This window comes from Typopeltis vanoorti, chromosome 20 (genome assembly GCF_054136105.1).
Source record: "Typopeltis vanoorti isolate ZY-2024b chromosome 20, IOZ_Tvanoo_1.0, whole genome shotgun sequence".
Lineage (NCBI taxonomy): Eukaryota > Metazoa > Arthropoda > Arachnida > Uropygi > Thelyphonidae > Typopeltis > Typopeltis vanoorti.
The window spans coordinates 96,406,093-96,431,083 of record NC_143568.1 but is presented as its reverse complement, the minus strand read 5'-3'; the positions used below and the strand labels follow the sequence as shown (position 1 = coordinate 96,431,083).

The window sequence follows — 24,991 nt, the reverse complement described above, 5'->3', positions numbered from 1 at the left end:
GTTAAAGAATTTTATAATGCTTAAAGGCATTCTGAAGATTTATCTTAAACTTTTGAATAAAATGTATATTTCACTAGAAAATCATCTTTTAAATATATCTCTTTCCATTCATAGCTCACAATAATATTAAACCTCTCCTGTCTTCTAGAAAAATGGATTAATTTTCATATATATATATCATCTGAAAAAAAAAAAAAGGTGGTAATTACACTGCAGTGAATTAGATTTAGTGAAAAATTCATATTCTTATATTTCAGTGTCAGCAACCCCTGGTCCAGCGGCCATGTCAGCAGTTCCCCATGCATTATCTGTAGGTGTAATGCCCCCAGTTGGTGGACCACACACCACGGCCTCCACTGTCCACACTCAAAGTCCAGCTATGCATACTGCACCCTCTCCTGTGCACCAAGCTCCTCCTCACTCTGTACCCCATGCAAATCCTGTCCCACCTTCAACTCCCACTGGTCACCCTGGATCTACCCCTACACCGCAACCTGTTGTTTATCACAATGCCCTTGCTCCATTAACTGGACCTCACACTTCTAATCTCACCCAGTCTTCATCTCATTCTCTTTCTCTTCCTCCTCTGATGATGATGGCCCAGCAGGCTGCTCCAGGTGCTCTGTCTCATGGACCTCACATGGGTTCATCTGCTCATGTTATACAAGGACACCCTATTCATAGCCAAAATCACAGTACTGCTGCTGCCGCTCCTCCTCCTTCTCATCTACTTCCCCATCCCCCTATGGCGGTAATTCCTACTAGCATGTCTCCTGCAGCTGTAGCCAATACCCACTTTGTTCCCCACCATCAAGGTAAGTGTTCATTTTGCTGGCCAGGTTACTTTACTCCTAGAGTCTAATTCTATTCCTTTTTTTTTTCCAAAGAAGCAATATTTGGAGAACAGAAATTGTTCATATCAGTTTGTTATTTATTTAAGAAGTTATATTAAAAATATAATGTTCTCTTGATTGTGCCAACTGCAAAATTTTATTATGCTTATTTATTAGATATTTACTTTTAATAAATTATGAAATATTTTTTCCAGAAAGGGGAAGTATTACATATTTTCAAATGCATTGCACAACCTGGCTTCACAGATATTTAGATAGTTGTTTGGAATTGTTATTATTGGTTTTTAATTTTTTTTTACTTTTTATGAAGTAGTTTGTTACCATTAGCTGGTGTACCATATTATAGTTATTATACCATTGTATAATGCACATTCTTGATATATATATATGTGTGTGTGTGTGTGTGTGTGTGTGTGTGTGTGTGTGTGTGTGTGTGTGTGTGTGTAGAGAGAGAGAGATTTTTGTTCTAAATTTACCACTATTTGTAATCATGATGGTTTCATTCAACTGGAAATTCCAAATACAATTTTTTTATGGAAAGAGGGTATGTATTTGGGGGAGGGTCTTAGGGGAAGACATAGGTTAAAACAGATAAGAAACACTGCTTTAGGACTTTTTGCATTAGAAATTGAAACATTTGATTTCATGTGAGAGATACTTAATGAACAGTGCCAGAACAATTGGGAAGAGACCTCAAAATCTATAGAATTGTAGAGAGTAGAACTGAATGTCTGTCTTTCATAAGAAGTATCAGCAGAAAAGTAGATCTACAGAAGAATTACAGTGATACCATATTGACATGACTGATATTGCTGAGACTAAGAAAACAAAACTGGGTTTATACTATTTAGATACTTCCAAATAACTATAAAATGATTTGCTTAGGCAATTTGATACTAAATATGAAGATAGACTTCTTGAATAGGGTAAATTTCAAAATGGGAAATTTTACATTTAGACGTGTCTGTAGCCCCATAGAAATGTCTAATATAGAAGAAATAAATTTGTTTGAGTCATTAGCCTTTCTTCCTACAGCAGAGTAGGAAATGAATCTCACCTATACAAAAAATGCTTTGGGAAACTTTGGAGAAAAGGATAATAATAATGTCAACTACTTGCTAGATTTCTGCTCAGGACATGCACTATTCATTACTAACAGCATATTCCAAAAAAAAAAAAAATTCATATAAATTTAAAATATGAAGAACACGTACACAGAGAATAAGAAAATTTTTATCATTTATGCTGTTGATAGTTGATGTTTTTAGATTTGGTACAACAGGAGTGCACAGGGATTTGAAATAAGTGATCGCCAACTTAGGATAAAAATGAATATGCCATCGAAGAGAAAAATATATACTAAAGTTTTAAAGAGTCAGATAATTCTGTCATATGGACTGTAGGCTCAAATATGTTTTTTAAATAATGTGAATCATATCAATGAAAGATTGTAAACCTGCAGTACATTAGTACTAGTACTGTCAGCATGGCTTCCTGATAAATAATCCAGAAGTTCTGCTCTAGATCACCTACAAGCAGGGTGGTGACAGTCCCACACCAAGTGATGAAATTCATCTTTCACCTAAAGGCATTCACAAACATCCATGCCCACAATGAAATTTGAACCCACAGCCTTGTTGCTTGGAAGCAAGTATGCTCTCCACTGAGGCAGCATATTTGGGAGAAAAGTAAATCAGTTTGATAACAAGAACTAAATCTTACAGACTATGGCAAAATGTGTAGGAAACATTCATTCATTCATTCATTGACTCAGTCAAAGAAGCATATGATGAAGTTTGTGTGTTGGGTGCATGCACACAGAAATAGAAAAACAAGTACTCTGTGGTGGATACAGGAAGTGAAATAATCAGTCCATGAAAAGAAATCATAGCTAGTATGTCATCTTAGAGCACAGAGAAGAATGTAGGAAAGCTAGGTTATGTATTAGGTTATTATACTAGGTTAGGTTATTTCAAAACTCATTGAAAAATGAAGTGGTGGCAGAACTTTCTTAGAGACTGCTAAGAAAGCTGGAGGAAAGAGTACTACAAAAGAAATAAGATTATACAGATGATATTCTGATTGACAATATTCTTAATGTGTGAAGTATTTACTTTTTAAATGAAGTAACAAACAATAACACAATGGTGGAAAATACCCAACATGAACACAGAAAGAGTACCTAACAGCGCATTAGTTATTTAGAAAAGAAAAAAAATTGGAAACCTGAAATGGGAAAAGGCAGTGGGTATAGATGACATTCCACCTAAAATACATAACATAAAAGTTCTGTAGTGACTATACTGAATAATCCATAAGGCTTTGCCAGCACACTGAATTTCAGGTGAGTGGAGTAGATCTATCGTACTAGGTCATTAAAAAAGGCAGATAAAAATGAATGCAAAGATTAAAGTAGAATTTATTTACTGAGCATTCCAAAAAAATATTTACTTAAGCATGGTTGAGGGAAAGAAAATTATTTGATTGGAAAAATTAATGATGAACAAACTCGATTTGGGGGAAAAGGGTTCCTGACTATTTGCACTGTTATTTATAATCTACATAGACCACATCACTAAAAATGGTATTAAACCTGATATTCAAATAATAGATATTAAGCTTAGTTCTTCACTTAGTGCAGATGGCATCATCTCAAAAAGAAAAACCTGCTGAAAGTATTTAAGAATCTGGAACCAAACTAAAGAATTCTAATACAATAAATTAAAGATGCCAGTAAATTATATTCTTGGTTTAATCCTTTATTCAAGTATAAGCAAACAGTGCACGTGAAGTCACTTCACAACTGGGCTAATGACTTCACATTAATTGCCTTGGTATCCCATAATCCAATGCACACATCCTTATGGACATCTATAGTGCTATGCAATATGGGAAAGGCCACTACCCAGACCAGTTTCAATCTTTATTGATGTCTCATCAGTGGGAGCCAGATCCAGAAGGAATCCTGCTGATGAGACCTCAGTAAAGGTCGAAACTGGTCTGGGTAGTGTCCCTTCCCATAATACATAGCATTATACATGTCCATGAGGATGTGTGTGTGTGTGTGTGTTGCATTATGGGATAACAATGCAATTGATGTGAAGTCATTAGCCTACACACACACATTCACAGAAGTAGCCTAGTCATGAAGTAACTTCATGTGCAAACATTTTTTTCCTTACACTTGTACAACGGATTAAACCAAGCATATAATTTCTTGGCATCTTTAATTTATAGTATAACCAAGTGAAAAAAAACTTTCAAATTCTGAGACAAATTTGGTGTGAAAAACCATGATAGTAGGCAGAGGGGGAAAAAAAAAAATGGTATTCTCAGTAGTAAATCTACAAAAAAGGTTCAATGTATAAATAGTTAGCTATTTAAGTGCAGGTTTTAGTGAAGAATGCCAGTTACATATATAGTGGGAAGCCAGTTTTATTTATTTTTAATTGATTCCAACCCATAATAGGTTTATAACCTTTTATTACTTTTGTATTTTTTAATTTACTTTTTACTTTAATTTTTTCAAACCATTTCAGGCTTCCAATAAGCAGAGCAGTGGTCTCACACTGTATGATTCATTTCATCTCCCACCTAAGGATAATCACAAACAATGCCTTGGTGGGATTCGAACCCACAGCCTGCTGGTTGGGGAGCATATACACTAACCAAATTGAATAAATTTATGTGAGTAAAGAGAAATAATCCAAAAGACTAATCAAACCAATATACAAAACATTGTATAAATCAGTATTAATATATAGATTGAAGAGTTAGATTAGAAATAAAATTGTCAATATTTACTGAAGACCACAGATGTGAGAATTTTGAGAAAAATTAGAGGAATGAACAGATGATGTGAATGTTAGAATTATATTGAAAATTAAAATATTGGAAAATAATTTGGCATTATTAATATTCAAATATGTGTAAGTGGAAATAATTGATGATGCTTTGGTTATTTGTATACAAAATGAAAGATTACCAAAACAATGTTTGAAGCACAGAGAGTAAGGGGAAAAAAACACAAGAATATAAAGATCTAGATGGGATGATATAATTATGAATGTTTTAAAAGATTGAAATGTAAGGGAGAATCAAATTAGAGAACTGACAAGTAGACAAACTGGGGAGGTGGGGGGGTTGAATAGAACATAAAATGTTAATTGCATGAAATGATCATAATATACATCACATGGTGACTTTCAAAATGAGGAACCATCCAGTGATCTCCTCTAAAATACTTATGGAAGATAAGCCAGAAAAATTGAGAAAAAGGGGGAGGGGGGGAATAAAGGTTTTTCCAAATTATAAACATAGATGGAATGAAAGAGGAGGAAGAGAAGTTGGTTTAGTAAGACAGATGAGAACCAGTAATTACTTGTATTCTTACAGTGCTGAATTATGATGGTTGGTCAGTTCAGTGGAACAAATACTTTTGTATATGTTCCACTGAACTGACTGCTTCCTCTGGATTACATCAAGCATTTTATAAGTTGGTTTTTGGTCTACCTCAAATGTGTAGGAAAAGTGTTTTCAAAGGTCAAGTAGATTTGGTATTTATATAGTGATTTCAGTTGAGTCAGGAAGTCTTGTCTTCAGCATATAAAGGACATTAATGGGGGGGGGGGGCTGAAGAGAACTTTTTTTTTTTTTCTGGAGATCAGATGGAAGTGAAGGACTGATGGAATAAAGACTGTATTTTGGCAACTTTGAGATTTGAATATAGTTCATTTCTACCAACAGTACAAATGTACTATATTTTTTTGAAAACTTGTCATGGGCAGAAGCCACGTAACACTAATCAAAAAGGGGGGAAAATTGTATAGTTATTAGAATTGGTAGAGTGATAAAGATAAATGAATATAGCAAAGTGTGGAAAGAAAATTTGAGAGCGAGCGAGCTTGCTATGAAAGAGAGGAGTCTAAGTTTGCCACTCTCTCATGTTTGCATATCATGTCTGACAAATGCACAATATCACTCTTATGATGGAAGAATCATGCAGAGTGTAGTCTTTATAGTTGAAGTTGAGGTGGACATTACTTGAGATTGCATGGTTGAGGTTCTGTGAAAAATAATAGGTTTGATTTTAGAAATTTTGATTGTTAATATGTGACCAAAATGTTGGTAAAAGATGTCTTTCTTGTATGGATATTTTTTTTTGGGGGGGGGGGGTATGATTTGGTCATGTTTTCAATTTTTTATAATTTTTTGGTTTATATGGAATTTTCTTTTTTTTTTTCTTCTGATCCACGGCCTTAATGTATCTATTTATCATACTTAGATGGTAGGCAATGTCATAAATTTAATTATAGGATTGAGATGTGTGATGTGAAGCTGAAAAGATACTAGTTGTTGAAAGATTTTTCACTTGGTTAAAAATTACATTAAAGATGCCAGGTAATTGTGTTTGTGTGTGATAGGCTACATGTATATAGAGGCTAATGATTTCAAATTAATTACCTTAGTTTCCCATAATGCAAAACACATTCTTTTGGTTATGTAGGAAGGGCCACTACAAGACCAGTTTTGACCTTTATTGAGGTACTGTTTAGTTGGTGGGGATACCTCTCTCCAAAAACTGTCAGTGATTTACAAGATCACTGTAAATCTCACTGATTGACCCAAAAGAATATCACTCATCAGTAGCTATACTCGGTGTTTGGCAAAAACCTGCCACCAAGCAGAATGGTTCTAATCCTCAGAATCAAGTTCAAAGATGAATTTGTCATTAGTGAGAGCCAGAACCCATGAAAGATACCAAGGTTGAAGTAATGCAGAAACATATATTTCCCATATGCAGGTAGTGAAAAGGTGTAGCACCTTATTATTAAAACACTGGATTAGAGATAGTTGTTGGAAGATTTTTCACTTAGTTATAAGTTAAATTAAAGAAGCCAAGAAATTATATTCACAATTAAGCAACTCATATAGAGGTTAATAACTTCACCCAGGCCCCTTTTGAGCCTGGCTCCGACTGATGAGACCTCAATAAAAGTTGAAACCGGTCTGAATAGTAGTCCTTCTCATAGCATAGCATTATACACACCTGAAAGGATGTGTGTTTTGCATTATAGAATACTAAGGCAAGTAATGTTAAGTCATTAACTTCTATATAAGTAGCCTAGTTGGGAAGATACTTGACATGCAAACTTTGCTTACACTTGTCAAGGATTGAAGAATATAATTTCTTTGATGTTTGTTTAATTTGATTTGAAAATGAAACACAAGTGTCCCATATATGGACTGTTCAGTCTTTCCTCCAGGCATACCTTTTGGTTGGAATGGCGTGAATTCCATCTAGTTTTGAGATTATTCACTATGTCCTATGGAACACTGTATGCAAGAGGAGGGGAGAGGTAGAACCAGGGCTTTGTTCTAAAAATCAAGTTTGACAATGCTCACTTTAGCCCTTCAATAAGCAAAGTTGTGATGGTTCATTGGGTTAATGGATAAATCTAATTTCAAGTACAGAGATATCCTGGAAGCAGCCGTAATATCCTTTCTTTTAGTGTTGCATGGTGGTCAGCATTCATTTTAGAAATTATGGACTTTACAACCATGTTATAAATAACTTTTAATTTCCCAACATTTCGATCTTCATATTAAGATCATCATCTGGAGTATATACTTAATACAAGTACTTAATACTTAATATAAATAATACAAGGACAAGCTGAATTACATTACACACAGTAAGCTAAAGAAACAATGATTTGATCACCAGTTATTCTACTGGCATGACCTCTAGTGAAAAAAAATAATTAATTAATTAGAAACTACATCAAAGCTAAATTCTATTTAAGATCACATGAGAAAAACATCTTTCTTATAGATAGTCTTCTTTCAGTAACAATGATGTCCTATTTATAACATTACAATTGTTATTTTTGATTTAGGATTCTGGATTACCTACAGTCCTGTTTATAGTTAACTCTTAGAATCAGCTGTAATATCCTTTGAATCAAGGCAGAACTGATGAATTAATCTTAAATTGCTGGTGCGCTGCCTTGGCTTCCCTTCAGCACATTTATAGATCATTACCAGGAACTCAACAGCCACACACATTAAGTAGAACTTTTCTGTTGCTTAGGTCATTTCAAGCTTATCTCTTAAGCATTTGAATAATGCCAGTTTTGAGCTATGAAAGCATTTAATATTAAAATGTTTACTTTGGTAACTGAATTGAGTATTGCATTCCTGTTTCCTGTATTCATCTCTTTATCACAGTATTATAACACAAAAATAATAAATAATCTGCTTTATATTTTGCTGGGTTTCAAACCTATATCTTCAGCGCACAACTATTCGTTTAAGTACATGTGAACAATAACTAAGTGAAAGAGTTCAAATCATCACTTACAAAGGACATAAATTCCTAATTTGGCACCCCTCTGTTGTTGTATAGAAAAGTTTTTACAGATGTTAGGTTGACTTTTGATCTTAAGATGATTGTCTCCCAAAATTTTGATTAATTCAGCCATACTTGTTAATGTTAAGAGAGTGCTTCGTAGCTATTGCCAACTCTAAAAATAGTCTCTTCAACTTGTAATACTTTTTACCTAGCATGGTGGTAAATGGCATTGTAGACATTGAAACTGGGATGTCCAAAGCAGCATGGTCTGGCAGTCCTGACTTGTCAAGATAAATGTTAAGCGATCTTCCTGTCTGTTCATAGTAGGCTGTTATAAGTACAGGAGACACCTCATATATTCCAGGATGTGATAGAGGATGGTGTTTGTCCATAAGTGAGCAGATCAGGGTTGGTAATTTGAAGTGTGGTTTGAATGTGGTGTTGAAGGTTGTTACTTAAGTACCTTAGTTAACTTTCCAGATGCATCCTTGATATATGGGATAATAATGATACTTTGCTCTTATATGCTTTAGGAGTTTGGGGGGGGGGGGGAGCACCTAATATTTTATCTATTTTGTAGAGCTGTAGCCATTGCCCAAAAAAAGTATGGCAAAAGTTGGTAGAACAAATAGCCTTTGCTCTTTATGTACATATCTTCTTCCAGCATATGTGTGGGCTTTCTATAAATAGAAAAAGATAGAAAATCTGAAAGATGAGTGACCAGTGTGTGTGTGTGTGTGTGTGTCAAGAAGTACAAGACAGTTTGTTTTTGTTTTTTTTTTCTGATGTGGAGTGTATATTAGGTTGTTTAGCTCTGTTCATAATTTTTTTACTAGAAAACTTTAACGTCAGAATCATATCTGAATGTTCTTCCAGAAAATTATGATCTTGGAGGATTTAATTAATTTTTTTTTGTGGGGAGAGGATAATTTCTTATACATCATTTCAAAAAAATGTTACGTGTCCTTAACTTTTTTTTTTCTTGAAAACCAGAAATGTCTCAAATAGCAGCAGCAGCAGTGATGCCCTTGTTCAGAAACACCTAGGTTCAATTCCTGTACAAAAAGAACATAATTGTATTTCATTCAGGTTGAATTGGCCAATTTCATGTACAGGTGACAGGTTTTTCCTGCATAAATCTGTATTTTTTCATCCTACTATACAAACCCAGCCAACCTCTGATTTGCTTTTGGATAATCCAAATCCGTTATCTTCAGTGTTAAAACTGAAGTTGCTATTAACTGTTAAAATTACAGTTGAGAATGCTGTTGAAAAATTCTCAGAAATATTAAATTTCATATTTAATATTTCTTTGTCTCATACATGTGCATGTGTGGACGTGCGCACGCACACAAGTGAAATTTGACATTTGTCAATGTTTATTTATTTTTAAGTACTAGTTTTCAAGTCTTTGGTAACTTATAGAAAAGTGCTTCTTATACTTCATCTGCCATATTCTGATTATGAAAACCATAGTAAAATTTTGACAACCAACAACAATGTAGTGCCATTCAGTAAATAACATATGTTCAACTTCCTATCCTTTGTTCTTATTGCTGATGTAAGAAAGATTTAGTTGTGCTTACCACAAAGATACAGTCTATGAAATTAACACTAAGTTGAAGAATAATGTGCACTAAGTAACTTACTTTTATACGATAGTAATGTACTATTTGCCTTTTTTTCTTTACTTGCAAGCTAAAATATCTTTCCTAACTTGATGTTTTTATGCAAAATCTACTCATAAAATGTTGCGATCCTGTAGTATCTTAGCGCTTCAGGCCTTCCATAAGTGGGATGACAGTCATCATCACCATCATATTCCTGCCATTTATCCTCAAGGAGTGTACAGGATATGATAGTACTATATGAAAAATTTACATTATTACAAATTTTCCTCCAAATCAACCTATTACCTGCCAAGGCTTCAACATTGTCAGGATCTTATATTTCTATCTTCTAAGGCACTTTTTACCATTTTCATCCCATATCTTGGTCTTCCTCTGGGTCTTTTTCCTGCCAACCTAGCAGAAAAGGCTTGTTTTGCTAATCTTTCCTCTCTCATTCTGTTTAAGTGACCATACCACCTGAGATTAGCTCTGCTAACACATTCCTGGATGCTGACAATGTCGTTTTTTCCTAATATCCTCGTTTTTAATATAATATTGCCATTGATGATATCTGTTCACGCCCCTAATCCTTCTTAGGACTCTCATATCTGTGATCTCTAGTCTTTGGTCAAGTTTTTTATTTCTAACCCGGCTCTCAGATCCATAAGTTAAAATTGGTTTGAACACTGTCTTGTATACAGCTAATTTAGTGTTTTCACTAACTTCTCTCTTATTCCATATAAATTTATTCAGTTGACTTCCTACCATACCAGCTTTGTTGATTCTGTTGTCTATTTCCATATTTAATTTACCATCTTCACTAAAAATCGTGCCTAAGTAGCTGAAATGTTTTACTTGTTGTATAGGTTCTCCATTCACAATGCAGTTGATAGTTTCAATGCTTTTGCCTATTTTCATTGTCTTTGTTTTGCTATTGCTGACCTTCATACCATATCTATTACAACAGTTATTCAATTTAATCAGGAAATCTTACAGACTTGTAGGGGATTTATTTAGAAGTATAACATCATCCACAAAAAGGAAAGAGCTGACATTAACATCTTCAATTTTGATATCAGATTTAATACTACTTCATAATGCGATCCATGTAAATAATGAATAACAGAGGGGATAATGTACATCCTTGTCTGACACCAGATTTAACATTAAACCGTCTTCCAGTACTTCCTTCAATTCTAACTACTGACTTAAAACTCAAATAAATACTAAGTATTGCTTGATATAATGCCCCACTGCGTATTGAATAGCTTCTCTCTTGGCACCTTGTCATATGCCTTTTCCAGATCGACAAAACTTAAATACAGATCTTTGTTATATTCCCATGATTTCTCAACTTATTGTCGTAAAGTGAAAATCTGATCCTGACAGCCTCTATTGGGCCTAAATCCAGCTTGTCCTTCACCAAACTTTTCTTTCACAATCCTTCTGAACCATTTTTCAAGTATACTGGCATAAATCTTACCAGGAACACTCAGTAGAGAAATACCTCTGATGCTCACATTCGGTTTTATTTTCCTTTTTATTATGCATGGGTATTATTAGAGCTCTACTCCAATCATCTGGAATTTGTCCCTCTGTCCAGGCCCTCTGAACTATGCAGTGCAGCCACTGTAAGACTTTTATACCTCTATATTTGAGCATTTCTGGTCGAATATCATCTACTCCAGCCTTTCCACATTTAAGACATTTGATGGCTTTTTCTACTTCAACTATGGATATGTATTCCTGTTTGCATGCCTGGTCAGTGTTTTATTTTATCACTGTGCTGTCCAGTGGTGGTGCTGCCCATACAAAATAATTTTTAAAAAATTATTTTTTTTCCTAATCAGTAACCAATTTATTAATAAATTGGTTACTGATTAGGAAAAAAAGAATGATTTTTTTTTTTTAGATTTTGTATAGGCAGCACCCCTACTTAAAATTTCATGGGCCGCCACTGGTGTTGTCGTTACTGCTAGTTTCATTTAGCAATTTTTCAAAGTAATTACTCCATACTTCTTATCACTTCTTATTTCAAATCCAATGTACACTCTAGTGTTCTCTCTCTGTACACCCAAGAGAACACATCACTATCAACAATAACGTTGTCAATGAGACTTTTCTTATTCCTTGCCTCTTCTCTCCATGTGAATTTGTGCACATTTTTATGTTGGAACATGGTGTTAGTAATAACCAGTCCATGTCCTGAGCAGAAATCCAACAGATATTTGCCATTATTATTAGCTTTGCTCTTTTCTCCAAATTTTCCCAAAATATTTTTGTGTCTCACAATCATTTCTTACTCTGCTATTTAGATCCCCAACAAGGACCAACTTTTTCTTTTTCATTGTGTCAGTTGCTTTTTCTAAAGCCTCAAAAATTCCTCCACTTCTACTTTAGTAGAACCTTCTGTGGGACCATAGGCACAAATAAGTCTCATTGTCCAGTTCCCCATTCTCATATTTGCCCACATTACTCTACTTGAGACTGACTGCCATTCAAGAAGATTAGCCTCATATTTTGTGTTGAATACTATGGCTACTCCTTCTTTTCCTTGATTGTCATTGCCTGAATATAACATTTTGTATTTATTACTCAGAAAGATCTCACCAGTTTTTGCCTTTTTTGTTTCAGTCATCCCTATTATATCAATCTTGTACTTATCTGTTTCTTCTGCTAATTCCATTTCTTTGCCATTCAGGCTTCTTATGTTGATAGTACTGATCTTGAAGTCTGGTGATGTTGAGTTGGGATGCGTTTCAGGATTTGTTCCAGTAACCGACTTTTCACTGTTCGCCCTGGTTCTCTAGTGGAAACAACGGGGACCTTGTTTAACTGGGCGACGCCCAGCCAGCATGAAATTTCATCATGTTGTACCATCATTTTGTATTTTGGTTTAAGCCGATAAGAATATAATTTAAGAATATAATATAATCAAGGAAAAGAAGGAGTAGCCATAGTATTCAACACAAAATACGAGGCTAATCTTCTTGAATGGCAGTCAGTCTCAAGTAGAGTAATGTGGGCAAATATGAGAATGGGGAACTGGACAATGAGACTTATTTGTGCCTATGGTCCCACAGAAGGTTCTACTAAGGTAAAAGTGGAGGAATTTTTTGAGGCTTTAGAAAAAGCAACTGACACAATGAAAAAGGAAAAGTTGGTCCTTGTTGGGGATCTAAATAGTAGAGTAGGAAATGATTGTGAGACATACAAAAATATTTTGGGAAAATTTGGAGAAAAGAGCAAAGCTAATAATAATGGCAAATATCTGTTGGATTTCTGCTCAGGACATGGACTGGTTATTACTAACACCATGTTCCAACATAAAAATGTGCACAAATTCACATGGAGAGAAGAGGCTAGGAATAAGAAAAGTCTCATTGACTATGTTATTGTTGATAGTGATGTTTTCTCCCTGGTGCAGGACACCAGAGTGTACAGAGGATTTGAAATTGGAAGTGATCACTATTTAGTCTTGAGCAGGATAAAATTGAATTTCATATTGAAAAGAATAACATGTAAGAAAGTTTTAAAGCGAATAAAAGTTGAGCAGCTCTCAGATGTAAACTGTAGACTAAAATACAGAAATATTATTGAAAAGAAAATGAAAGAGTTTGAGAACAGGAATCAAACCTTGGAGATTCAGTGGCAAACTCTAAAGGAAACATTGATTGATTCTGCCAGAGAGGCATGTGGTGAGGTTGTGTGCAAAGAAAAAAAAATCAGAACTCCCTGGTGGACACAGGAAGTTAGAGGCAGTGAAGGAAAAGAAGAAAGCATATCAAAAGTTCCTGGCAAATAAGTCAGCTTTTACTCTTACAGAATACAGAGACAAATGTAAGAAAGCTAAACAGTGTGTAAAACTAGCTAAACAAAAGTCATGGGAGGACTTTGGCAAGAATATAGCAAATAAATATCAAGAAGGTGGCAAAATATTCTGGAGGTTGTTGAAGAAGCTTAGGAATGGAGGAAAGAGTGCTGTAAAAGGAATTAGAGATGATAAAGGTGAAATGAAAACAGGAGAAAAAGATATCCTTGAAGTATGGAGTAATTACTTTGAAAAACTGCTAAATGAAACAAGCAGTGATGACAGCACAGTGATAAAAAAACACTGACCAGGCATGCAGTCAGGAATACATATCCATACTTGAAGTAGAAAAAGCCATCAAAGGCTTGAAATGTGGAAAGGCAGCAGGAGTAGATGATATTCGACCAGAAATGCTGAAGTATGGTGGTATAAGAGTCTTACAGTGGCTGCACTGCATAGTTCAGAAAGCCTGGACAGAGGGACGAATTCCCGATGATTGGAGTAGAGCTCTCATAGTACCCATATATAAAAAGGGAAATAAAACTGAATGTGAGAATTACAGAGGTATTTCCCTACTGAGTGTTCCTGGCAAGATCTATGCAAGTATACTTGAGAAACGGTTGAGAAGAATTGTGGAAGAAAAGCTTGGTGAAGAACAAGCTGGATTCAGGCCAAATAGAGGCTGTCAGGATCAGATCTTCACTTTACGACAAATAGTCGAGAAAGCATGGGAATATAACAAAGATCTGTATTTAAGTTTTGTCGATTTGGAAAAGGCATATGACAAGATGCCAAGAGAGAAGCTATTCAATACGCTGCAGTTATATGGTGTCAATGGGGCATTATATCAAGCAATACTTAGTCTTTATTTGAGTTGTGAGTCTGCAGTTAGAATTGAAGGAAGTACAGGAAGATGGTTTAATGTTAAATCTGGTGTGAGACAAGGATGTACGTTATCCCCTCTGTTATTCATTATCTATATGGATCACATTATGAAGGAATGTGGTATTAAACCTGATATCAAAATTGGAGATGTTAATGTCAGCTCTTTGCTTTATGCGGATGATGTTATACTTCTAAATAAATCCGCTACAAGTCTGCAAGATTCTCTGACTAAATTGAATAGCTGTTGTAATAGATATGGTATGAAGGTCAGCAATAAAAAGACAAAGACAATGAAAATAGGCAGAATCATTGAAAATGTCAACTGTGTTGTGAATGGAAAACCTGTGGAACAAGTAAAACATTTCAGCTACTTAGGCACAATTTTTACTGAAGATGGTAAACTAAATATAGAAATAGACAACAGAATCAGCAAAGCTGGTATGGTGGGAAGTCAATTGAATAAATTCATATGGAATAAGAAAGAAATTAGTCGGAACACTAAATTAGCTGTATACAAGACTGTGTTCAAACCAATTTTAACTTATGGATCTGAGAGCTGGGTCAGAAGTAAAACACTTGACCAAAGACTAGAGACCGCAGATATGAGAGTCCTGAGAAAGATTAGAGGCGTGAACAGATGGCATCAATGGCAATATCATATTAAAAATGAGGATATTAGGAAAGAACTTGACATTGTCAGCATCCAGGAATGCGTTAGCAGAGCTAATCTCAGATGGTATGGTCACTTAAATAGAATGGGAGAGGAAAGATTAGCAAAACAAGTGTTCTCTGCCAGGTTGGCAGGAAAACGACCCAGAGGAAGACCAAGATATAGGTGGATTGATACGGTACAAAGTGCCTTAGACGATAGAAATATAAGATCTGATAATGTTGGAGTCTTGACAAGTAACAGACTGATTTCGAGGAAAATTGTAGATAGGAAGTTAGTAATGATGTAATTTTTTCATGTAGTACTATCATATCCTGTACACCCCTTGAGGGTACATGGCAGGAATTTGATGATGATGATGATGAGAATATAATTTGGTCAGCTAAATCCCAAATTGCCAGCCCATCCTCGTTTGTTCGGTATCCAGGTAGATATCCAACAGGGTGCACCACGAGAAGGTGAGGATTGGACATTACGTCAGAAGCCGTGGTTGTTTTTCCGCATTCCTTTAAAGGCTACGTGGAGGTCTCCTCTCAGTTATACAGCTTTGACCTTTAAGCACCCTGACCCTTAAGGGTGACAATCTCGGCCTGGGAAATGAATGTCATCCACCGAAGTCCACACTAATAACTTCTAAATGTTTACTCTCCTGATCAGAACCCCCCCCACACACACACACACACTGCTCACATTCATCAGCACATACATATGCTACAGGAAGTTTTTCATATCAAATTCAAAGAACTCGTAGCCCTTCATTGTTTGGCCACACACACATGCACATTGTATCACATATATATACGATCGTGGTCGGAAAAGTTCTCGGCCTAACAATGAAAAAACAAATTTATAATTTCAAAATTATTTTATTTTTCAACATAATCTCCCTTAAGACTAATACATTTATTCCAGCACCATTATCCTGTCCCTGTAGTGGCTCTCAGTAAGATCTGCAAAATACCCCTGTACAGCTGCAAACACCTCTTGATTCGAAGCAAATAACTGACCAGCGAGGAAGAGTTTTAGTTTTGGGAAGAGATAGAAGTCAGAGGGAGCCAAATCTGGGGAATAGGGTGGATGTTCCAACAATTCATAATGCAGATCCCTTTATTTTCCCATTGCCAAAACACCTTTGTGGACAAGTGCATTGTCCTGATGAAAGATGATTTTTTCCTTCTGCAAACCGGGTCTTTTCTCACGAATTTTTTTGTCTAGTATGGTTAAAAGATCAGAATAATATTCCCCAGTTATTGTTTACCCTTTTCAAAATAATTAATAAACAAAATGTCTTTAGCATCCCACAACACTGATGCCATGACCCTGATGGAACCGACTTTGTCTTCTTTGGCACTGAACAACCGCCTTCTGTCCACTGTTTTGACTGCTGTTTGGATTCTGGTGTGTAATAGTGAATCCAAGTCTCATCCATAGTAATAAATAGACTCACAAAATCAGTTTTATTCTTGTTAAAATGCTCCAAGCACTGTTCAAAGATTTTCATGCGAGTGCGTTTTTGATCTGCTGTGAGCAAGCGTGGCACCCATCTTGGTCAAAGCTTTTTCATTTGTAATTCTTCATGCAAAATATATCCTACATGCACTATCGGTGCCAGGTTATTTTGCCTCCCCTAGGCAAAGTTTACAAGTGCACCCCTTATTTCACAAGTTGGATATTTTTTAAAATGAAATTTTAAATATAAAAATTTTTAATTAATTTGAAAATTCTCTGTTATAATTCATTTACAAAAAAAAGTTTTAAAATACCGAAATTTAATATTTTAAAATGTTAACGTTTTAAAATATTTGTTAACTGAATTTTAAATAGCAGTAAGTTCAAATCATTTAGGTAAGGAACAAAAAAGAATCAAGAGTTAAATAGTGTGATGTGTGAGGGATAAGGAAAAAGAATCGATATCTAAATCATATATCAGTATTTAATTTTGATATTTTAGTAAAGTATGAATAAAGCATAGCTTGAAGTTTTGTGCCCTGGGCGGTTGCTTAGTTTGCCTAAATGATAATGCCGGCCCTGCCTACACGTTCTTTTAAAATGGCTATAGTCTCAGCAATTTCATGCACTTTGGCTTGATGGTCATCCAGTACCATATCGTGCACTTGATCAATGATTTCTGGTGTTGTTACACTTTTTGGATGTCCTTCACGTTGATCATCTTCAAGGCTGGTACGGCCACGTTTAAACTCAGCAGCCCATTTCTTTTGGCGCTAAACCTTCTTTTACAAATAATTTATAACTGCATGATACTCAATTTTATCCATTTCAAGGGATACAGACAACTTTTGCTTCAGGCAGCTGTATTAAACAAATTACTTGATAGAATGACTTGCAATTTCACATGGATGCTTATGACAGATGTACCAACTCAGAAAACATAAAGAAATTATTCCCAATAGTGTTGCCATCTGTGGTCGAGGCCAAGAACTTTTCAGACCACCCTCGTATATATAACCACCTTATTGTGGAAAAGGAGAACATATAAAAGCACCTTGGGATTGAAAAGTGAAGGTGAAGAAGAAATAGTGTAGTGTTCATTGGTGTTTAACCAATAAATAATTTTGGAAATCTTGAACTTATTCAAACTGTGCATACAGGTTTATTTGAGCATTCTAAACAAATTGTTCATGTTACTCCAAGTGTATTTTCAGTATAGCAAGCTTTGGATACAGTAGAGCACTCTTGCTAGAACTTTTCTTAAGATCTCCAGTAAATATATTTATGATGTGGATTACATCAATGAAGATGAATGTTTTTTTTTTTTTAAATATAATAATTGATTCATTAATAAAATCAGACAAGTAGAAAGTATGAGAAAATGAAATTAGAAAAATAAGACACCTTGATGTTAATAGGTTGTATGAAAGCATACCAGCATATGATTATAGAAAGCAAATATCAGACATAGATAACAAAATCAGATGTTCAAATGAATTTTTAAAAAGTTCATAAAAAATACCCAGTTCTCTTAATTCTTCTTCTTCTTATGGTGCTATTTTCTATCGAAGGTCAGCGACCATCTTGGCGAACAAACTGTCTTCTTGCATTAATCGGAGCAGTTGTGCGCTACTCTTTCCTGTCCACGTCTTGATGTTGTCAAACCATGATATTCTTTTTCTTCCTCTAGTTCCTTTGCCATCAGTTCTTCCTACCAAAATAGTTTGTAGAAGTTGGTATTTGCTGTTTTTCATGATGTGGCCAAGATATGATGTTTTTCGTTTCTTGATTATTTATACAAGATCTTTAGCTTTGCCAATGGATTTTAAGATATCTTCATTGGTAATTTTTTTCCAATTTGTCCATGATATTTTTAGCATTCTTCTGTATAGCCACATCTCAAAGGCTTCAATTTTCTTGGTGGTTGTCGCCTTCAATGTCCATGTTTCAACTCCATAGAGCTTTTATTGAGAGAAGTTCTCTTAATAAAATTCCATAAAATATGGAATATGCCAGTAGTCTAAGTTGACTAATGTGCCTGCTTTGCAACCAACAGGCTACAGGTTTGAACTCCACTATGGGCATGGATGGATGGATATTTTTGATGGTAGGAAATGAATTTCGTTATTCAACTACCATCCTGCTTGGTCTCTAGAACAGGATTTCTAGACTAAAAACAAAATTCCTCAGCCTATCCATAGTGTTGTTATACTATAGGTTTACAACCTTTTACACACAACTTTAGCTTCTTTCACACTGGTGAAAGAAATAAAAGTTGATTGGTTTGAAAAACTGATATTTTTTTTAAGTTACAAATGTATGAAAAGAACAGGATATGGGATGTTGGTGCTATGTCAAATCAGTCATCTTCAGAAGAATTTATGTGAAATGAGTAAATTGAACAGAATACAGTGTTCCTTACATAGGTCACATCAAAGTTAAGAATTTCTCTCAATTTCGGACTCCACTTTACATTTTTTTAGTTGCCAGTTTGTTGATATTGTATAGTCTGTAGACGTTGAAACTGGCAATTCAATAATGCAATAATTCACTATTAATCACATCAGTTCTTAACCTTGATGCCACCTATATAAGAAGCATCTCTGTTCAGTTTGAAATGGTTCAAAGTCATCATTTTTGAGTCATCACCCTGACTTTTTTTTTTTTATCACATTTTCTGATATTATTTTGATTTGGTTTATTTGTCTATTATATTCATATATTCACAGTTTATTATACTTGTTTTATAGAATTTTTGATGAATTTACTTTGTCCCTGATTTTATTATCTTCTGTATTGTCTCATTCCAGTCTTTTATTAACTATGATGTAATAGGCTGGTTTTTATACCAGCCTATTACATCTTAGTTTCAAGTGTTCATCTCCACTTTCAAGTTTTCTTATTTTTCTGATTTCATTTTCTCATAGGTTCTACTTATTTTATCATATTAATGGATCAGGTATTAAATGTAAAACATTCATCTTCATTGATGTTACACACATCATGTTTTCTGGTATAGCTTTGGGGAAGCTAGTAGGACGTGCTCCATTGCACCCTAGGCGTGCCAATATTTAATGCATGTGGATTCATGTATTTCCTCATTCTATAGCTTTTGCTCCAGTTATATGATATGATCTCTGCCCAGTGGCTTTTCTCTATTGAAGGAGTTTTTGTTATTCATTTATGCATGCTCTAATTGCATTTTTTGCAACATAAATGAAATTCCCCATATTAAATATGAATAAGTTTATATTTAATATATCATTATATGGCATTAGATGACTCAGTCATGATAATTTAGTTCTAAAATAATTATTGGGAAATATCTTAATACATTTACAAATATTTCATTTTTATGTTTCATCAAACATCTTCAGTGTGGAGAGAAGAACAATAATAAAAATGTTAACATTTTTTTTTGTAATTTTGTTTGGACCTTAGTGATATAATTCCTTGTCAGTTTCTGATCTACCCAGATACCTAGGAGTTGAATTTTATTGCAGAATTAATTTTATATTTAGGCATTGTAAATGGTTTATCCTTTTTATAATTTATCTATTTACCCATCACTCATTTTTATGATTTTTATTACTTGATATGTTTTAATACATCCACATGTAATAAATTAGGTGTAACCATAATATATAGCAAAAATAGTAAAGAGCAATCACAGATTCTCTTCTGTTGTTTTTCCCTCTTTGTTAGTTAGCTAAATAACATATGGTGAACAACTAAATAATATATCTATGACCAATAGGTCACAGCATTTAATTTTTGTCTAGGAGCCTAGCATGGTTTAGCACATAACAAAGAAAAAATACTGGTGTCACTAGATTTTTTATATCACTCACTCACATGAGAGTCCACTGGGCCTATAGCAAATAAATTCTATGTCTAGACTAAGAATTTTAGCCATCGTTTAGAGTGAAGAGCATTTGATTAAGAGAGAGAATTTCTGACTAAAAGAAAGTGCATCAGTATGATTTTTATGAAATTCTGAAATTTTGCAGAGTTTACATAAATAATAAAGATGTTGTTTGATTTGTACTTAAAGTGCAATGTGTGCATTAGCATATCTGGATTAAGTAGATTCCAATTAAATTATTATAATCCATTATGTTTTATGCTTTCTGATTTTCTAAATAGAAGTGAATTTTTTTAAACAAGAATATAATTTCTTCATAAATTTCCTGATATGTATCCTCAAGAGATGTTCATGTTACTATGATAGCACTAAATGATTTTTAATTATTATTAATCTCCTGTCAACAATCTTCTTCCAAATTAGTCAATTATTTGTTTATTTGTGCATTTCAATATTGTTATATCTAAAAGTTCATGTTTCTAAGGCACCTCTGACTGAATCAATCCACCTACACCTTGGCCTTCCTTTGGGTTTCTTTCTTGGTATCAACATCTGTTTTGCTAACCTTTCCTCTTTCATTCTATTTAAGTGGTCAAAGCTGTATAACTGAGAGGAGACCTCCACATAGCCTTTAAAGGAATGCAGAGAACCGATCAGGTCTTCTGACATAATGTTCAATCCTCACTTTCACGTGGTGCAACCTGTTAGGTATCTACCTGGATACTCAACAAACGAGGATGGGCTAGCAATTTGGGATTTAGCCGACCAAATTGTATTCTTTATTGGCTTAAACCAAAATAAAAAATGATGGTACAACATGACAAAATTTCATGCCAGCTGGGGCGTCACCTGGTTAAACAAGGCCCCCATTGTTTTCGCCAGGGAACCAGGGCAAACAGCGAAAAGTCAGCTACTGGAACAAATCCTAAAACTTGCTAACCTCAATATCACCAGAGTTAAAGATCAGTACTATCAACATAAGAAGCCTGAATGGCAAAGAAATGGAGCTAGCTGAGGAACTGGATAAGTACCAGATCGACATAATAGGGGTGAGTGAAACAAAAACTGGCGAGATCTTTCTGAGCAATAAATACAAAATGTTATATTCAGACAATAACAATCAAGAAAAAGGAGTAGCCATAGTATTCAACACTAAATATGAGGCTAATCTTCTTGAATGGCAGGCAGTCTCAAGTAGAGTGATGCGGGTAAATATAAGAATGGGGAACTGGACAATGAGACTTATTTGTTCCTGTGGACCCACAGAAGGTTCTACTAAGGTAGAAGTGGAGAAATTTTTTCAGGCAACTGACACAAAGAAAAAGGAAATGTTGGTCCTTGTTGGAAATCTAAATAGCAGAGTAGGAAATGATTATCAGACATACAAAAATATTTTGGGAAAATTTGGAGAAAAGAACAAAGCTAATAATAATGACAAATACCTGTTGGGTTTCTGCTCAGGACATGCACTGGTTATTACTAACATCATGTTCCAACATAAAAACGTGCACAAATTCACATGGAGAGAAGAGGCAAGGAATAAGAAAAGTCTTATTGACTATGTTATTGTTGATAGTGATGTTTTCTCCCTGGTACAGGACACCAGAGTGTACAGAGGATTTGGAATTAGAAGTGATCACCATTTAGTCTTGAGCAGAATAAAATTGAATTTAATATTGAAAAGAAGAACATGTAAGAAAGTTTTAAAACGAATAAAAGTTGAGCAGCTCTCAGATGTGAACTGTAGACTAAAATACACAAACACGATTGAAGAAAAAATGAAAGAGTTTGAGAAGAGGAACTAAACCTTGGAGATTCAGTGGCAAGCCCTGAAGAAAACACTGATTGATTCAGCCAGAGAGGCATGTGGTGAGGTTGTCTGTAAGGATAGAAAAATCAGAACTGCATGGTGGACATAAGAAGTTAGAGGCAGTGAAAGAAAAGAAGAAAGCATATCAAAAGTTCCTGGCAAGTCAGCATGTGCTCTTAGAGAATACAGAGACAAATGTAAGAAAGCTAAATACTCTGTAAAACTAGCTAAACAAAAGTCATGGGAGAACTTTGGTAAGAACATAGAAAATAAATATCAAGAAGGTGGCAAGTTATTCTGGAGGTTGTTTAAGAAGCTCAGAAATGGAGGAAAGAGTGCTGTAAAAAGAATTAGAGATGATACAGGTGACATGAAATCAGGAGAAAAAGATATCCTTGAAGTATGGAGTAATTACTTCGAAAAATTGCTAAATGAAACAAGCAGTGATGTGACAGCACAGTGGTAACTGACCAGGCATGCAGTCAGGAATACCTATCCCCTCTTGAAGTAGAAAAAGTCATCAAAAGCCTGAAATGTGAAAAGGCACTAGGAGTAGATGATATTCGACCAGAAATGCTCAAGTATGGAGGTATAAAAGTCTTACAGTGGCTGCACTGCATAGTTCAGAAGGCCTGGACAGAGAGACAAATTCCAGATGATTGGAGTAGAGCTCTCATAGTACCCATATATAAAAAGGGAAATAAAACTGAATGTGAGAATTACAGAGATATTTCTCTACTGAGTGTTCCTGATAAGATATATGCAAATATACTTGAGAAACAGTTGAAAAGGATTGTGGAAGACAAGCTGGATTCAGGCAAATAGAGGTGGTCAGGATCATATTTTCACTATCCTGAAAACAAAGATCTGTATTTAAGTTTTGTAGATCTGGATAAGGCATATGACAAGGTGCCAAGAGAAAAGCTATTCAATACGCTACAGTTATATAGTGTCAATGGACAGTATATCAAGCAATTGAGTTGTAAGTCAGCAGTTAGAATTGAAGGAAGTACAGGAAGATGTTAAATCTGGTGTGAGACAAGGATGTATATATTATCCCCTCTGTTATTCATTATATATATGGATCACATTATTGAAGGAAAGTGGTATTAAACCTGATATCAAAATTGGAGATGTTAATCTCAGTTCTTTGCTTTATGCAGATGATGTTATACTTCTAAATAAATCTGCTACAATTTGCAAGATTCCCTGACTAAATTGAATAACTGTTGTAGTAGATAAGTATGAAGGTCAGCATTACAAAGACAATGAAAATAGGCAGAAACATTGAAAATATCAACTGCATTGTGAATGGAGAACCTATAGAACAAGTAAAACATTTCAGCTACTTATTTCAGCATGATTTTTAGTGAAGATGGTAAATTAAATATGGAAATAGACAACAGAATCAACAAAGCTGGTATATGGTAGGCAGTCAACTGAATAAATTTATATGGAATAAGAGAGAAATTAGTGAAAACACTAAATTAGCTGTATACAAGACAGTATTCAAACCAATTTTAACTTGTGGATCTGACAGCTGCGTCAGAAGTAAAACACTTGACCAAAGACTAGAGACCGCAGATATGAGAGTCTAGAAAGATCAGGGGCAAGACAGATGGCATCAGTGGCAATATCATATTAAAAATGAGGATATTAGGAAAGAACTTGCCACTGTCAGCATCCAGGAATATGTTAGCAGAGCTGATCTCAGGTGGCATGGTCACTTAAACAGAATGGGAGAGGAAAGATTAGCAAATCAAGCATTCTCTGCCAGGTTTGCAGGAAAAAGAACCAGAGGAAGCCCAAGATATAGGCAGATTGATACTGTTAATGATGATATATTGAAAATTTTTTCATGCAGAAAAAATTTTCAATACCCTGTTTTGCAGAACACCAAGATAATAGGAAATTCTTTGCATAATTATACTGTAAAAGGAATCAAAAATGATAAAGGTGACATGAAAACTGAAGATAAGAATATCCTAGTTGTCTGGAGTCTTTCCAAGTAATTACTCCAGACATCTAGAAATACTTATTTTCAGTTTTCATGTCACCTTTATCATTTTTGATTCCTTTTACAGTATAATTATGCAAAGAATTTCCTATTATCTTGGTGTTCTGCAAAACAGGGTATACAAAACATCACATGAAAAAATTTTTAATACATGTCATCTAAATAATTTTTGCACCTTGAACTATGAATAATGCCTAACAGTTGGAATTTTGTAACTCACTGCCAGTTGCATTGAAACATCTTGTTACATGAAGCAAAATTCAACCATGATGATACTGACACCATTCACATTTCATGTGCATGGTCAGAAATGAATCCTCATTCTTTTATGAAAAATAATTTTCAGTCATCTCAGATGTCTGCATGGAGTGAAGCTCTGTGGTCAACTCAGCTCATTTTCAAAGGTTATCTTAAAGCTAACATTTATCAATGATTTCTTCAAGATAAATTGACTTCCATTATGTTGGAGTTCTTCAAAATTTGTTTCCCATGGAGTTTCTTTGTTATTTAGCATATGATGATACAACAGCTGTGAGTCCCATTTTTGCAGCGATGTATGGCACCATCTCTACCCCCCCCCCCCCTCCCCATTTTTATCCAGGCTCAGGATTAGCATGTAGCTGATGAATGAACTCTATTGTTGGCCTTAAATATTCCTGATTGTAA

At 34.7% G+C, this 24,991-nt stretch overlaps 1 protein-coding gene across 6 annotated transcripts in view; it reads left to right on the top strand.

Moving 5' to 3' along the window:
- LOC150095691 (uncharacterized) overlaps positions 1-24,991 on the top strand; it is a 369,335-nt gene that overhangs the window by 343,279 nt on the left and 1,065 nt on the right. For 5 of the 6 annotated variants that reach the window (XM_090409912.1, XM_090409909.1, XM_090409910.1 and 2 more), the window contains one exon: positions 258-815. The exons of the other annotated variant lie outside the window; for it this stretch is intronic. In XM_090409912.1, coding sequence (XP_090266038.1) covers positions 258-815 — 558 coding nt within the window. The remainder of the gene's footprint in view (positions 1-257; positions 816-24,991) is intronic. 6 annotated transcript variants of the gene reach the window in all.